Below are 17,530 nucleotides of genomic sequence, written 5' to 3'. Positions count from 1 at the left end.
TCTTATTTCAATGTCATATTCTTAACATTTATTTCACGTATTCCAGTACAATTCTCCCTTTTGTTTGGACATATTAAATATTCTTTAAAAGTCAGGCCCTCATCATTAAGCATTCAACAAAATTCTATTTGAACCAAATACAATATTACAATTTGTCAATAAAAAATAATTTAAAAAATAATTTATAATCCCAACTGTATGTTTCTAATTTAGTTTTTACTTTTGTTTCCATCATCAATCTGTTCAATTCTGACCCAAATTATTGTTACTTGTGGTAATTTCTCTTGGCAAAAAGACAGACATGTACATCATATGGAAGCGTTTGGAGTAAAATGAAGACAACTACTGAGCTTTGAAAGTAGATGGATATAGAATAATAGTAATGAAAGACGATTTTCAGATTAACGTCAGTTCAAAGACAAACAACTTTCAGTTTACAGACATTCAAATTAGGTTGATTGGAATTTCACAGGGCAAAAAGAATTGATCCCCCTCCCCCCAAAAAATATTATTATTATTATTATATATATATATCAAATAATAAACCACAAGGGAAACTGACTGGGTACATTTTAAAATAATTTTGGATTGAACAAAGAAAAATTGACTAGAGCGGGATTTGAACCAACGACCTCCGGTTTAACGTGCCGGCGCTCCACCAACTGAGCTATCTAGCCCTATGTTGGTGGTCTCCCAATTTTGTCAATATCTTTGTTCGGGGGGTGCCTGTCAGAAGCCATTCAACCGCAAACTGCCGTGTAGCCAGGGATCACAGCCGGGTAACGATACAACCTGGGAAGCGGCAGACAGGGGATCACCTTAAGGGGATGCGACTTTTTATATCAGATATCAAATAATAAACCACAAGGGAAACTGACTGGGTACATTTTTAAATGATTTTGGATTGAACAAAGAAAAATTGACTAGAGCAGGATTTGAACCAACGACCTCCGGTTTAACGTGCCGGCGCTCTACCAACTGAGCTATCTAGCCCTATGTTGGTGGTCTCCCAATTTTGTCAATATCTTTGTTCGGGGGGTGCCTGTCAGAAGCCATTCAAATATATTTATAAATAATATTAACAATAATAATAAATAAATAAATGAAAAAAATAAATACATATATTAATCCACCTTGTACTTATTTAAGAGATAATTTATGGCAGGAGAATATCTTGATATTCAACTAGTAATCATCATCTATTGAAATAATACAATGTTGTTTTCTTTGATTAAAGACACTGGACACTATTGGTAATTGTCAAGGACCAGTCTTCTCACTTGGTGTATCTTAACAAATATCTGTGAAAATTTGAACTCAATCAGTCTTCGAAGTTGTGAGATAATAATGAAAAAAAAAACACCCTGGTCACACGAAGTTGTGTGCTTTCGTGACCTCAAATTCTAAATCTGAGGTCTTGAAATCAAATTTGTGGAAAATTACTTCTTTCTCGAAAACTACGTCACTTCAGAGGAAGCCGTTTCTCACAATGTTTTATACTATCAACCTCTCCAAGTAACTCGTTACCAAGTAAGGTTTTATGATAATAATTATTTTGAGTTATTACCAATAGTGTCCACTGCCTTTAACTAACTAAGTCAGAGCTTACTTTAATTATGTGAAACTACAATAATTCATTCAGCACGGTATGGTCATTGTTACAATTTAGTCTCGTGAATATATAAGTGAAGTATCTTTCCCAAAGCATACGTTGGCAGAGATAAGACCTTTCTTAAGAGAACATTTCTAAGCTGTATTTGTTTCTGATTTTGAGTAACTTTAGATTTCAGTCCCCATATGGACGACTTTAAATAAGAACTGTATAGCACTGAAATATCACCCTGTCGTTTTGTACAGTGAATATCATGTCTTGGCACTTTGTCTGACATAACAAAGACTCACCTTGACAATGATATTCAGATTTTCTTTGCAATGGGCAATAACAAAAAAGACTATTGATACCTCAATCACACATGAGGTACATCAAGGTATGTCGTTACATACGTCACGAATACTGAGTTCCCAGTATGATTGCTACAGCAGTATTTAAACAAACATGCGGAAGAAGTATTTGGCATTTGATGCCAGTGTTATAATAAAAGGGGAAAATAATGACGTGTTTGGAAAATTGGTCAGGAAAATAAATCATTCAAATTTGACCTCCGACATGGTAGAATTAACAACTGGTGTCTAACCATTAAAGTCAACCCGAACTCCAAAAGTTTTAGTTTTCACCAATACCTTTTGGATATATTTCCTACACTGTTGAAACGATAGCATATCACTTGCTACTATACTCCACTATAAATAAGATCCCAAATTTCGCTATCAAGAAATAAGCGGGATTGACTTGAATCTATCCTGTTAAAAGGCTCATGTGAGCAGCAGTCATATCTCATTATAAACCCTAAGACCTTAATCATGCATCATCCATCTCCCTCTGTTCCTATTTAACTCAAAGAAACCAAACCAAGGTTGCCTAAATTGTGACAATTAGAGAAACTGTCATGATTTCTATTGAATACAAAAACAGGACAAAATGTTACCATGCTGAAGGTTTAAAAGCATAAATTGAGTATACAATTAGAAGACAGTAACAACATGTACTGCACAGAAACATTCCCATCAGTAAAATACAAATATGGTAATCTGTAATCTTTCCACTTGATAGATATTAGACAAATGAAAATCACATAATCTAAGTATTAATCAAAAACCAGTTATCTCATTCCCGATTACTTCAAATTCATGTGAACAAAACAAGAATACACTGTACACAGAATAGGCTGTCCCTACAAAATGACACTTCCATTCTTTCCATATAAGCTGAAAAAAAGATGAAACAAAGTTGTCATTTTAAAACTAAGAAACAGGAAAAGGTTCAGCAAGTACCCAACAAGGCTGCTGAAGTTATATCATTGCCAGATTCTTTTATATACCATTCAAACATTTGTATAATTGGCAGTATATAGTATATATATTTTAATATTTTACAGGCCAACATATTATCGTTATCATTATATACCCAGTCGCCCGAAGTTCAGCAAAATAATATTTTTCAAAGGCATCTTTTCTTGTGTACAAACTTGATCAGCAACATTTAATAAATATACAATAAACGTGAGATAGTTTTAAGCACATCATTATATTGTTTTTTTTACAGTGAGTTTATGCTTGAAAATAACAATGAGATGGCGAGTTGGTCTCATCTCATTTCTCATAAATTAGAAATAAATAAAATAACAACATCGGTGATTTTCTTCATCTATGTTCATCCCATCGACTCCTCATCGAAGGAATGTACCATTACAAAGACTGTACAATGTGTCCAAACATTTAATACTTTAGGCATTACAAAAAAAGATACTATGTTTATACAAAAAATCCACTGATGAATAGTTTTTGCTAATTAATTTATTTCATAATTTAATTATTCATTGTGTTATTCTCTGTTTTGTCTTTGCTTTTAATTAAGGTGGAGTGACAGTTCTGAATTAAATCCAATTTCCGAGGGGATGAGATGAAGTAGCTTACAGACGTCATGGTACAGATAGACAAACAGATAGACAAACAGATGGACAAACAGATGGACAAACAGATGGACAAACAGATGGACAAACAAATGGTGAATGTCTAGTACTGGGATTCACCAACGAAATCTCTAGTTCAGATTATATGTTCTTGCTCTTTGTTAAGAAAAAGGAACACTTAGGATGATTGATATATATATATATCAGTTTACGTAAAATGGCCGATTCCTTCTTTTTACCCCTGACCCCTTTCCAACAAAGTCCTTTTTGAAAGAGACATTAGTTAATGGTTTGCAATAAAAAATAAATGAATTTCAATTTCTCAGTAGATTTCGTGTGTTGTTACTTATAAAAAAATTAAAATGGAACTGATCAGCTGTGTTGACAAATGTTTTCTCTTTTTAAGACTCTCTTATGCAAAAAGAATTTGAATTCCAATTGCAAGTCCTATCAAGCATTTGTTTTTAGTTACATAGAAGACAATAAATATGATGCCCCCCTCCCCCTTATATCAAATCAAATTCAAATCAAACATGTTTAAATGCTATGGAGTTAAATCATAACTGAACAGGGCTCAATTTCATGGATCTGCTTAAGCACAAAAAGTAGCTAGGCACAACAAAATTGTGCTTACCATAAAAAGTTATCGTCCAAACTACTTTATCACATGTATAATTTGTGATGGGTATCCTGCTCATTATTGCAAAGTAGAACATTTTTAAGCAATATTTTCTGCTTACGCAGCTCTAAGAGATTGGACCCTGATGAAAAGTAAACAAATAAAGGCAGAGTAATAACAGTCATAAACATACATTCATAAATACCTCAGACAGTTTCGCTATTCCTATTGGTGGAGAGCGCGTCACGTGGGTGTGTATAAGCCTTTGTTTTAACCAGTACAAAGTGTTGAAACATGGGCGTGACACGCAAGCTTGTACCTGTGCTTATAAGACAGTGTCGCGGCAACGGCCGTGACAGTTGTGCCACATCACGCGACACGCACAGCATTCCCTTTTAAGGAGTTGTTTACACAAGGGCCTTACCATTTAATAGTTTGAGGGGTGTTGTGTTGAAAGAAATCATTGAACAATTATAATTTTTGCATTTATTTTACTTTTTGACCAAAACGTGTTGATGTTTTTTGACCGAAAAGGTATTTATGAATGGAATCAAAGTGTGTTGAATCGGTTTTCAACTAATGGTGTAAACCCGCCGAGGCCTGGTTTTTGATAATTTACCTCGACTTCGCTCAATAAAATTATCAAGAACCAGGCCTTGTTGGGTTTAAACTACTAGTTGAAAACCTCTTCACCACACATTGATTCCCTCAGTGATTTCCCTTAAGACCAACTCAAAGACTGAACTGAAGGACATATATTTTGAAAGTGTTTTCACTGATTTCATTATGGAAACAGATTTTCTAGTAGTCCACTGGGAAGTATATTAAACACAACCATCACCGATTTATTATTATTGTTGTTATTTCTATTATTAGTTTTACTGTATCAGGATGTGACTCAAATCATGATGCTGCTTTGGATACAAAGTGTCAACAGTGAGCTTTGAAGTCATACTCACTCAATACATCAATTCTAGCTCATATATTTACTCTTAAATTAATCCAAGGTGGCAAATACATAAATGCAGGAAATTCATTCAAATAATAAGAATTTACATGAATGATAAATTTCAAAGTCAGGTTTCAGGATGAGCTATACACAAATAATAGTTTTGTTCCTAGTGATGGTAAGTGGTAGCCCATTAAAGGACTCTTCCTCTTTGCTAAAGTATAGTTAGAAAGTGAAAGGTCACCAGGCCTAAGTAAGCAGTAGAGAGTTTCATCTGAATGTAAGTAAGTCTCTCTTTACAGCTCAAGTGTACCTAATACTCAACGTTTTGCCACAATATGCAATGTTCTCTGAGTTCATTGACTGTTTGAGGGATGTATACGTACTACCACAACAATCGCTCTCATCGTTGGTCACAATTCTAACTTGACACTAATTACCCTGACCATTGTCAAACAGTGGCTGAATATTCATTGCAAGAGGGTACGTAAACCACACACACACTCAACTGTATGGTAACTGCATAATTATGAGCAATGGTGAATATTGAAGTTTCAAATCTTGTAAAAATGCAAATCCAATATCAATCTTCACTTATGTCCAATGGATTAAATTTCTTTTCAAAAATATCATTTGGGATTCTCAATATTTTTATTATTTTTACTATAGTATTATTAATTGTTTTTTTTACATATATAAAATACTGTTTCATAAAATTGTCTTGTATTAGATTCTCTATGGACATCCCTCATAAATCCTTCAAATTTATGACAGAACAGGCACTTTTTATCAAAATCATGAATGATATAGACACTGTTTGACTGAATAACCCTGTACATAATTCAGGTAGACCAAGACCAGTAATGTCAGGTCAACAGAGGGCGCAATTCACATGTACTTGGAAGAAGACTTATTGGACCTAGACTTTGACATGGCTAGATTTATATTTAAACTGCTTGGAATAAGTACTACGTGTTGAACTTGGTTTTCACCTTTACACCAAATTGTTAATAAAGAACTTTATACTAAGTACATGTACATTCCCGAGTTCTGTGGGTTTTGATATTTTGTTTCCCACCCCACAGAAACTGATATACATCAGTGCTTAATTAACATTGGTGAAAGGGGAAAAACCAAGTAACCTCAGTAAATTAGTTATCCCGATGCAAAATTAACAACAGATCTCTTATACTCCATGTTAACAGTAAATTTCTTAAGGCAACAGTTACACCAAACTACCAGTACCATGTCTGTTCTGATAATTCATTAAAAGAGATTCATAAATACCTCAGACAGTTTCGCTATTCCCATTGGTGGAGAGGGCGTCACGTGGGTGTGTATCAACCTTTGTTTATGACCGGTAAAAGGTGTTAATTCATGGGCATGACACGCGACCTTGCACCTGTTCTTATAAGACAGTTTCTTCATTCCTATTGGTCGAGAACAACAGCTGAAACAGTTGTGCCACATCGCGCGATACGCGCGACGCGCACAGCATTCCTTTACAAGGAGTTGTTTACCCGAGGGCGGCGGAGGGCTTTACCGTTTCATAGCTGGATGGGTGTTGTGTTGAAAGAAATCATTGAACAATTATAATTTTTGCATTTATTTTACTTTTTGACCTAAAAGTGATGATGTTTTTGACCGAAAAGGTGTTTATGAATGGGAATCAAAGTGTGTTGAATCGGTTTTCAACTAGTGGTTTAAACCCACTGAGGCCTGGTTCTTTAAAATTTACCTCGACTTCGTCTCGATAAAATTATCAAGAACCAGGCCTCGTTGCAATTAAACCACTAGTTGAAAACCTCTTCACCACACATTGATTCCCTTAGTAATACAACATTTGCAACTGTTAATTCATTGAACAAACAAAACAAATTGCTGAACTTCACGATTCTACTCAAAGATCTCAAAAGATTGATTGTCTAAACGCCATTAACAGTTGAGTTTTGCTGGGAAAATATTTTCTGGAAATGAATACATGATAAAGACATCATACTACCTGTCAGTTTATTAATTATTAAAAATTGTTGTTGCTCTCACATATGTTTTTCCTCTTATCTAATTTTATAAAAATAATAATAATAATAATAATAATAATAATAATAATAATTTACAGCTGCTTCAACGAATACATATACAGAAGTCAGCTGACTGCCATCATTATCATCACATCATTCCATGTATTTTGGATGAGGGTCAGTTATCAAAGCGATATAGTTATTTAAAGAGCGTGCTCAAAGACTTGTGAATGTTTAACACTGATGATGTGACATTTGTGCCCACCCTTTACAGTACATGATGAAATATTCAAACAAGATCCTGGAGTTTATTTAGAATTATCAAAGCAAATTTTTCATTTGTGAAAAACCAGAAGTTTGACTACAGGGAGATGTTTTAGCATAGAAAAAAGGCTTTCTCTATGGTTGCAGTAAAACATTCATTTCTCACCTAGGTTGTGAACTAGTTAATAAGAATATTTTGAAACTATTTAGCAATGGCCAGAGTTGAATATATTATGATCATCTTAGCAAAATATTCAATAATTATATTACACTTGATATACATGACAACTCTCTGTATATTATAAAGTATGCTTATTTATATTCATCATCAATGCTAGGAATTATAGCACGATACGATTGAAAATTTTACAGTGCACTTAGAGATGTTAAATAAGAAAATATCAACAACATACGTACAAGACACACTTTATAGCACACAAGAATCCATCTGATTTAGATCAAGGGAATATACAACTTTTGTATTTGGAATCCTGTATTATCCACAACCATCATCAATCTAGTATGGAATCGTTTCATCATAACAGCTTACCATGGAAAGATAACTACTGTTTGGATCTTGAGATTCACTGATTTCTTGAAGATGCAAATCTCTTGTTGATGACAATGTTTGATGGTTGATACAAATGAAGTTTGAAACAATCATTTGTTAATTACCAAAGGTTTACATTCCCTGTACAACTGACCTACATATCGACTTTGGCAACATATCCTACTTGGCATCAGTTTATAAATCAGTTTATGATAAAAAATAAATTAGCCATCATTTCTCTTATAAAACAACCACATAAAAAAAAGACTGTCAAAAAAATTGTGTTTTCACTTGGGGAAACAATATCTATGTGTGAAGATTATCGTAGATATATTTCCCCAGTAAGTGTTGTATTTCCTTCAAAACTAACACAGGCAGGTGAGTTAAGAGTTTATGACATCAAGTACCTAGTACTAGCATTTACTTGAAAGGTCTTTTAGATGGATAAAGACTTAACTACTGCATTTAAGTGATTGGTAGTCATCTTTTTGTTGAGCTACCAGTGATATGAACTACTACTGCTGTTTGATCTAACTGTATGCATTTTAGCAGGAGTAAGCTGGAAGGAATAACCTTGTGTAAGTGGTGTTTACCTCTTGTGGTTTAATTGACATGTTACCAAAGGCTTTAATGTCCATGACGTGAGTCTGAGTTTAGAATGATTTTTAAGATAAGATACTACACAAACCACAACAGATTAGAACCTACATAAGGCTTTAATAATGTTACAGTGCTCTTATAACTCATATACTAAGAGCTAAGAACCCTGATTAGTGTCTTTAAGAAATACCTGTACGTACTGATGGTGTTGCTCACTTGACTGGAATGAACATCTTTCTACACAAGACAAGATGTTGAATGAAGTATCAGCGTACACCCAGGCAGGATACTAGGCAGGCAGATAGGAAGGCAGTAAAGGAATGGATATCACATCAGTGGACAGCGGCTAGTCATGAATTCTTAAGTTTCCTCAAGCCTAGTCTTGCGTAGCGCACAAGGTCAAGGGTACTGCTGTGAAGGGTCAGATGGCCAAAGTTGTCCAATTCACGATCTAACTCCTGGAAAAACTCTGCAAAGAAAAAAGGTAGAATTTACCACTAAATTACTTACATTCATGACATGGCTACAGCCACATTATGTTGGTTTTAGATCGTAAAGTGTCAACTTCTTTGGTATAGATAGTGCAAGTCTTGTGCGTATATACATTTTTTGGGACCACGTACATTGCTTTAAATGCATGAAGGAAACAAACTCACACGCTTCAAGGCATCTCAATGTTCAAAATGGCGTGAGACTTGCACAGTCCATTTAAGGCCCATGTCACACACGGCAATTTACAGGCAACCAGTTCTAGGAAATCTCCACATAGAAAGGGCATTCACATTTTGAATGTTCACTTATTTTCTTTCTTAGGGATCGCAATACATTATTTGGAAAATGACCCATGTGCTACACGTAAGTGGTCTTCTAGCATGCACTGCAGTTGGTTGCCTACGAATAGAGCATTTCAAAATGTTGTCGTTCATTGCAATAATGATCTTCAACTAATGACACTGCTTTGCATACTCTTAAGATAAATGTACTGAGGTATATTTTGTAGCAACAGCTCCTGAGGAATGAAGCTTTTCATTTACCTATATTTTCTTGAGCCAAGGTATCTGCCTGTTCCCAGAAGTCAAGCCCATAGTACCCATAATTGGACGTCTGAATAAAGGTGGACATCTTGTTGACAATACTTTGAGGGACGGAGACATTGGCAGGAGATGACATAATGTGAGGTACACCATTAGTTAGCTTGTTCCCTTGTACTTGTGGCAAGGAGGATGGCAGCAAGGTGTTACCGCTAGCATCACAGTTGTTACTTCCTTGTGATCCCAGGCTACCAACAGAACCAACGCTTCCAGCAGGGGACGGTGTAGGTGACATTGGGGAGGGGGTTCCAGTGTACCTGTTGTAATGAGGTTGAAGAGGGGTTGGAAGATATTAGTTGGCACAACATTGGTGTTTTACATCTCAAGTCAGATTGCCCCCTGTAAGATACAGAGTCCCATAGTGACAAATAACATTCACATGCAAAACTAGTCACAGACAGTATACAAATAATGAATGTTTGTGAGTGCAATGGTGCGAATATGTTCATGAGTTGAAAGATGGAATGTTCTATTCAACGAGGCGGAGCTGAGTTGAATGGAACATTTCATCTTTCAACGAATGAACATATTTGCACAATTGCACAATTGAAAAACATTCATTATTTGTTTTATAAAACATCCAAGTGGGTCTTTGTCATTTTGATTGGAGATTCACCTTAAAAATAAACAAAGCAAAGGCCTACAATTTCTAATTGTGAAATTACACCCGTTTCTTTTGGGTCGGCCTGTTTGACAATGTGCGTTCTGTACAGCTATTTTGAGACACACAGTTGCCGCATGCTAGTATGTGCCTTGTTATCAAAGACACGCGCACGAAGTGATGTTTTTTGCTCAGCGTGCAATAGTACTTTTTCGATGGAACGAAAAATGCACACTGAGTGACGTAGCATGCAATAGTACTTTTAATTGCTTACACGTGATGGACAATCCTCCAATCAAATGGCAAGGATCTGCCTGGGTGCTATATAATACATTATAATAAACACTGAAAACTCAAACTAAACATAACAAGTCATCAACAGAAAGGCACATCAAATGACAAGGCAGTTTACTTTTATTCCTACATAAAGTGCTAAAGAGAGCCCTTGACAAAAAGCAACTACTTGATGGCTGATTGGTGTGCAATTATAAATTCCTTTCTTTTAAAATGAATGGACTTGACATAAACTGACCTTGATGCACTCCATGGTGAGGGAGTTTGGGCGGCCTGCTGTGATTTGGAAGAATGTTTGAAGTGCTCCCCAAGCACTCTGGCAAGTTTCATCCCAGTTGACTTCTTCATCTTGAACATCTTCATGTAGAGAAGACCCTGGCACCGGTGGCTGATGGGATATCAAGAAAATTATGGGGTTAGCTTTCTTGGAGTTCTAACTTATATGTGGTTAGTGGGAGACTTTTCAGATGCTAGATGGCAGCAGACTTATGAGGCAAGTCCATTAATCTTGGCTATGTGCGTATGCTCAGAACAACATGAACCAGGTAAGTCTGCTGCCACCTAGCGTTCCAAAGTTTCCCATTCTCCAGATATTTGGTTTCCTATTTTACACAACTTGTGAACTCTCATTTAATACCTTTATAAATTTGAATTGCTTCAGAGACCAACCAGAATATCTTGTCTATTACTCACCATAATACTGCTAGTTTCTTGTCCATACTCAATGCATCTTGGTTTAAATGACTACCTTTAAATTTTAAGATGAATCTAAAACAGAAAAGGACAGAAAAGAATAATTCAATATTTCAATAAACTCTCCTTAGTTGGTTCTCCATTTACCAAACTTTATTTGTCATTGGTTCTTACTTTGATTAACTTTGATTGCAGTTTTATTTACAAAAAAAGTAAATTATTATATCGATGGCTGGTTTTTGGTCTGGCAAAGAAAAAATCTGGAACTGTTGGATGATTTTATGGAAGACTTCTCAGAAGATCTTGAATTAGATTAAGATTTGGAAGATAAAGATAGTGGGAAATCATATTTTTTACCATTTCTCAAAAACCTGACTGATAATCGGGGCTTGGATATGTGCCACTTTTTGGGACTCTGTCCTTCAAACCATGGAGGATTTAACAACATTGGTTGCTGAGGTAACCAAAATGGCTTTGATTAAACTTTTGGTAACTTCTGAAAAACCAGGTCAAAATAGATTATTTGTGTATTTACTTCCCGATATGAGTTTCTGTAGTATGTACACTTAAAGACACTGGACACTATTGGTAATTGTCAAATACGAGTCTTCTCACTTAGTGTATCTCAACATATGCATAAAATAACAAACCTGTGAAAATTTGAGCTCAATTGGTCATCGAAGTTGCGAGATAATAATGAACGAAAAACACCATTGTCACACGAAGTTGTTTGCTCTCAGATGTTTGATTTCCAGACCTCAAAATCTAGTTCTGATGTCTCAAAATCAAATTCGTGGAAAATTACTTCTTTCTCGCAAACTAAGTTACTTCAGAGGGAGCCGTTGCACACAATGTTTTATACCATCAGTATCAACCTCTCCCCATTACTCGTTACCAAATAAGGTTTTATGCTAATAATTATTTTGAGTATTTACCAATAGTGTCCACTGCCTGTGCCTTTAAACAATTTGTATGGATGCCCAATTTATAAGTAAAATAATCGGAGGTGTATAATGAGGCCCTGTTACAATGGCCCAGCGATTTCAGCAAGAACCATGAATGACATGAACAAGGCTTCAGCCGTCGATTTCACAAAGAGTTAGGACTCGTCTTATCTCAAGTTAGGACGAGTTACTCGTCTTAGGACGAGTTACTCGTCCTAACTTAGGATTAATCTTAAGGTCTGCTTGCTACAGTGCAGGGTTGGGACTCGTCCTAAGTCCTAAGATTAGTCTTAAGTTAGGAAGAGTTTTGTGAAATCGACGGCAGGGCTAATAGGGATTTCAAAATATGTCAATCTTGATTTAAATACAGTGTCATATCCTTCTTTGTGTTTGCACTGATTATACAACTGACAAAAAACTTACTTGATAATATCACAGGTTTCTGAATACATGGTGCTTGCTTTCTCATCAGGAACAACTGGGTCATTCTCCATTGCATTACCACAAAGAATGAACGACAGAACAGCATCAAAGTACATCAAAGATTTCACATTCTTGTCAGTCTATATAAAGTAACAAATAAAAATAAAAACATCAAGATTATTATGAAATCTACCCACTTACAGAACAGTACGGGTAGTGCCTTGGGTAGTGCCTTGGGTAATCAAATGGGATGATACATGTATAGTGTAAGAACATTTGGCAATTAGAAGGTGCAACTACAACAACAAATCTCCTAGGTTAGTATCTTCAAATAAACCAATATAATCAGCAATGAGATGAAATCATAACCGACTCAGTAGTATCAGGAAGTGATAATATACCAGCAGGGTAATCAACATTGAGTTACTATGGCTAAACAGACTGCCTTGGGTTATGGGTAGGTAAAGGTTAGAGGTTAGACTATGGGAGCTGTTGGGCAGTAATTCAGCCAAATCCTAGATTTCTCTTGAACTCTCCCACATTCTTAATGTGGTAAAGGACAACATCTAACCAAAGGAAACAGTTGCTCTATTTTTGTAGGTCACCAAAGATGGTCACATCAAGGGGTGGGGGGGGTGGTAACAAGCCTAGAGTTAGTTTGGGTAAAGTAATGTAATGGGTCAGTATGTGTTGCTAGAAAGGTGTTCTTATATACAAAAATCAATTTTAGTCTAAAAATAAAATTTAGTAAAGTTTAAAACCCATTTTAAACTTTCAATGTTATGTACCCTTTTTATGAAAAAAAAATTAAAAAATAACAGGTGCTATTATTTTCCCAGAAACCATGACATAAACATTGAACTGACGTTGAATAACAATAAGAAGTAAGTTGGTGTATTTAAGGAGGGGTGTGGTCGTAGTGCTGACTGTACCCTTGAGGGTATTCAACAGAGGGCATTATCAGTATGCCATACCCCTCTTTATCGGGGATTTCAGACCGGATGTTGGGTGTTACTACTTGACTGAATGACTGTAGCTAAGCTTAGGGCATTACCTACTGGCTATATGACCTTCAGCTCAAATTCAAAACATAGTGAAGCCTGCCAACTAATACTTTTTTTTCTCCATAACATCCCATACCAGATTGGAATTTTAACTGACTTTCCTTATTGAAAAGAGATGATTTCAGCTTAAGTGAAAGTATATCACATTTGAGTACAAATTGTGAAGTCTGTAAACTTCCAAGTTGAAAAAATATCATCTCACTGAAATACAAACTGTCTGCCTGCGTCACACACCTACATTATCAATCCTGAATCTGTCCCATTAGGTAACTATACTAACGTGTAATATAACGCAGCTGGTTCTAAACCCAACCAACCTATATGCCTGTCTCAAGTTGAAAATTTATAACATGATCTAAAATCATTTATAAATTCAATACAGTCTACATGTCCATTCTCTAGAGGTGTTAATGTACCAAACTGTGAAGGGTTAGAATGCGAGTTTCTGTGCAGTGCAGGAATTTTCAGGTTGTGAAAGAAAAATGATATGATTTAAAGCACATGACTGTCTGGGCATGATGATAAGGGAGATTGGGTATTCAGGGTGACGCAGGGTGCTATCCGGAAAGACGGGAAATGTTTCTGTATAGCTGGGTGAACTATGGACCGATAGGGACCCACATCAATATTTGGGTGTACCAGTGTACCATTTGTCTTATTTCAAGAATATTTTGTTCCTTTTGGGCGCAGAAGAGTCAAGATTACATGAGTTTGTAGTTGTGCAAAAGAAATGGTTGAAGTGGAGGAAATATTGCAGGACTTGCACTTCTGAAATTTATGAAATTGGTCACAAGATTACTAATTGGGAGCTGAGATGGAGAAGGGCATGATACATTAAGAGTGTTTTGTAGACTCGTTACCTACTGGATCATCAGATGTCAATAAGCTAAAAGTTTGGATTTACCTGGAAATCAGCCTGACGTTTCAGTTTCTTCCCTTCAGTAAGGTAGCTATCAGCACTAAATTGTTGTCTACAAAGAATACAAAAGAAAAAAGTACAACATGAATAGGTTTGGTCAAACACAATGCATCCAGAAACTCCCCAGGGTTTATGCAGTCTTTCCAACACTGAAATGACAACCAAATAATGGGTTTCCCCTTCAAATTAAACATGCTGCGTTATATCCTGGCACCTGTTATAATGTGTTAGTTGGAAATGCAAACAAGATGTTCCAGATAATTAATTAATATTTGAGGAAGCATTGTACCATCTTTCCTTTCACAAAAGTCAGTTTGTTTAAGGATGGCACTCAGTAGGCTTATCTCTAAAACTAAAACAGACAACCATTCCTAGTCAGTCCAGCAAGTTGATTACCTTGCCTACAGGTCTGTCTGGGAATTGAGGTCAATATCATTCCCCTTAAAACACCACCAACTAAATATTGTTCTGGCTAGTAGAAATTGCTTAAGTTAAGGCGATTAAAATATCCGCTGGGTGCTTTTGGGCCAATGTTCTAAGCATTTGTGCATTATGTGCAGGAAACTGGCTTTGGGCATATTGGTTGCCTGCCACATGTGCGTTTAGACTCAGTATGGTTATCAGCTTGGGGTCCTATAATAGTCTCTTTGAATTTCTGCGATGAGGTTATAACTAGAGCATTCATGATAAGTACCATTTGAAGGTGAAAATGAAATTACAAGATAAAAGGTAATGAAATAAAGGCAGAGTGTGGGAGGCCCTAGAGTAATCAGGACAAGGTTGGACTCTCTCACTGTGCAGGGTTAATCAGTTTATAATCACACCATCATTTCAACTCCTTCCCAGCTTAACAAACAGCCTCTGGAAATGATTGGTCTTCACATGGCTGCACTGATACATGCACTCAGACCTCCAACATCACTTTGTTTTAATGATCAATGTCTATAGAATTGTGAGTTATCCATGTGAAAATCAATCATAAGGTTTGTCACTGACTGTCTGTAAGTCTGCAATCATAAATGACTAGTACCACAGTATTGGTTAGTTGTCTTTAATGTGTAGTCAAGAAAGACTGGAGTAATATCACTATGAAATGAAGTTCATTGAGAAGAAATGGAAATACAATCAAGGCACACTGACTGACATAATTAGAAATAATTAAGACAGGAATAAGAACACATTAAGAATAAAGAGGATGGGTGTATTTGAAATTTCCATCCTGAAGAATTGATAACGCATCCAGTCATCACACAGAGGTACGTTGTTTGAGTGGAAACTGATCTTATTAAATGATCACAGTAGCGATCCCTTCTTGTAGATACCCAGTCCTGCACAAAGGGGAAACCAGGGCCACAGCTTAAAAAGCCAGCAAATCATGTTGTTACACCTGCTGGCCGTGCACACTGTCGGCCAAAGTATTGAATTTCAAATCCCTGCTTGGCCACGCCAGCCATGTCTGTCCAGATACAGATACGACACTGTATCACCTGCTGGCTTCATACTCCTTGTGGCATCACGTTAAAGGCAGTGTTTATCATTCAAAATCAACCAAATACAAGCAGAAACTAAACAAATTGTTACGATCATGTCCCAATTGGCAACTTTGGTTATGGAGCCATAGCCCTTTGGCTGCACATTGCAAACAATTACTCCACAACATTGCCATTGCAAGCCAGTGATAACATGGAAAATGTTAACATCAGGGTATCATCATCATGCAAGTTGACAATAAAGTGTTCTCCATTCGAAACAATGTATTACCCTCCTTTCAAATCCTTGGGTCTTTTTATAGCACAGAGCCGTCCCTTACAGAGAAAGAAGTTACTCGTACAAACCGGTACAAACCGGTACAAACCCAAGTAAACCAGTATACATGTGACTATCCAATTGATAGCAGACATGAACATTGTACTGTTCATACCGAAACCATGTGGATGTGTCCATATCATTGACTGCATTTTGCATCTCACGTTTTAGACACTGTACCTGTACCCAAATTATGCTGGTTACAATGAAAACAACCAAAGCCCTGGTTTTTACTTGTGACATGTTTTAGTCCCTTTGGGATGCATACAGGATTTCAGAAATAGGGAAACACTTTCCTGTGGAACATCTGGAATATGGTTAAACCAGATTGCCCTAACCTTGCCTGCTTCTTGTAGCTCACACTTCTCCTTTAAAGGCCCTTCATGTACTAATATAACCTGTGTATCCCCAATACCACATCACTCGCCTGCTGTTTTCCTGCAGGGCAGATTAGCAGGCATTTCTCTCTGATTTTCTTTCTTTATTGTTGAGTTGGGGCACTGTATGCCAGACTGGATGTTGAGTTACAGGGGCGAAGGCTGGGCGTTTTAAGCCCTAACCAAGTCCACTGACTTTCAGTCTAAGAGGGGTATGAATAGAGCCAGCAGGGTTGGCCTGATCATGGCCTGATTAAGGCAATAGTAGGCGTTATGGGCTAACTGCTTAAAGGAACACTCAGGTCATCAACTGCCGAATGCACTGTGTTAAGTACACAGCAACACAAGTATAGTCCTAGAATCCACAGCCGCAGGCTTAGACTGAACGCTACTGTGGAGGATTACACAAGATATCAGTTTGTAACTCATAATGCTGCTCATTTTCCTCAAGGGTAACACATTTGATAAAACTACTTGTGACAGCCACTTTAATGTAAAGGAATAGCCCTGTAGGCAGTCAACAGTGTAGCCACTCCAATTACTTTGGGTTTTTATTAGTATTTATTATTATTCCAAATGCTGGGATTTGGATGTGCAAATATGAATTCAGGTCTGTGATTGCCGCTGTAAATACAAACTCTTGTTAATTGTCTGTACATGTTTGTTATTTGACAAGGTGTTGCTACTCCAGTTTCAAGTCTCTTGACAATATTTTGACATCAGAGTCCAAGTTGTGGCTTAAGAAAGCTGTTTTCCCACATTTTAAAATGTATTCTGAGGGAGTA

The 17,530-nt window shown here is 36.4% G+C and overlaps 1 protein-coding gene across 2 annotated transcripts in view; it reads right to left on the bottom strand.

The window, feature by feature from the left end:
* Positions 1-6,872: 6,872 nt before the first annotated feature.
* LOC117305537 (AF4/FMR2 family member 4-like) overlaps positions 6,873-17,530 on the bottom strand; it is a 97,551-nt gene continuing 86,893 nt past the window's right edge. For both annotated transcript variants that reach the window (XM_033790418.1, XM_033790419.1), the window contains exons 14-19: positions 14,548-14,614; positions 12,580-12,719; positions 11,213-11,287; positions 10,758-10,907; positions 9,568-9,881; positions 6,873-9,002 (exon numbers count right to left, since the gene is read on the bottom strand). In XM_033790418.1, coding sequence (XP_033646309.1) covers positions 8,884-9,002; positions 9,568-9,881; positions 10,758-10,907; positions 11,213-11,287; positions 12,580-12,719; positions 14,548-14,614 — 865 coding nt within the window. In that variant the 3' untranslated portion in view covers positions 6,873-8,883. The remainder of the gene's footprint in view (positions 9,003-9,567; positions 9,882-10,757; positions 10,908-11,212; positions 11,288-12,579; positions 12,720-14,547; positions 14,615-17,530) is intronic.

Source organism: Asterias rubens, assembly GCF_902459465.1.
Source record: "Asterias rubens chromosome 8 unlocalized genomic scaffold, eAstRub1.3 super_scaffold_89, whole genome shotgun sequence".
NCBI lineage: Eukaryota > Metazoa > Echinodermata > Asteroidea > Forcipulatida > Asteriidae > Asterias > Asterias rubens.
Note: the sequence above shows the minus strand (reverse complement) of the source record. Positions and strands in the feature narration are given on the sequence as shown.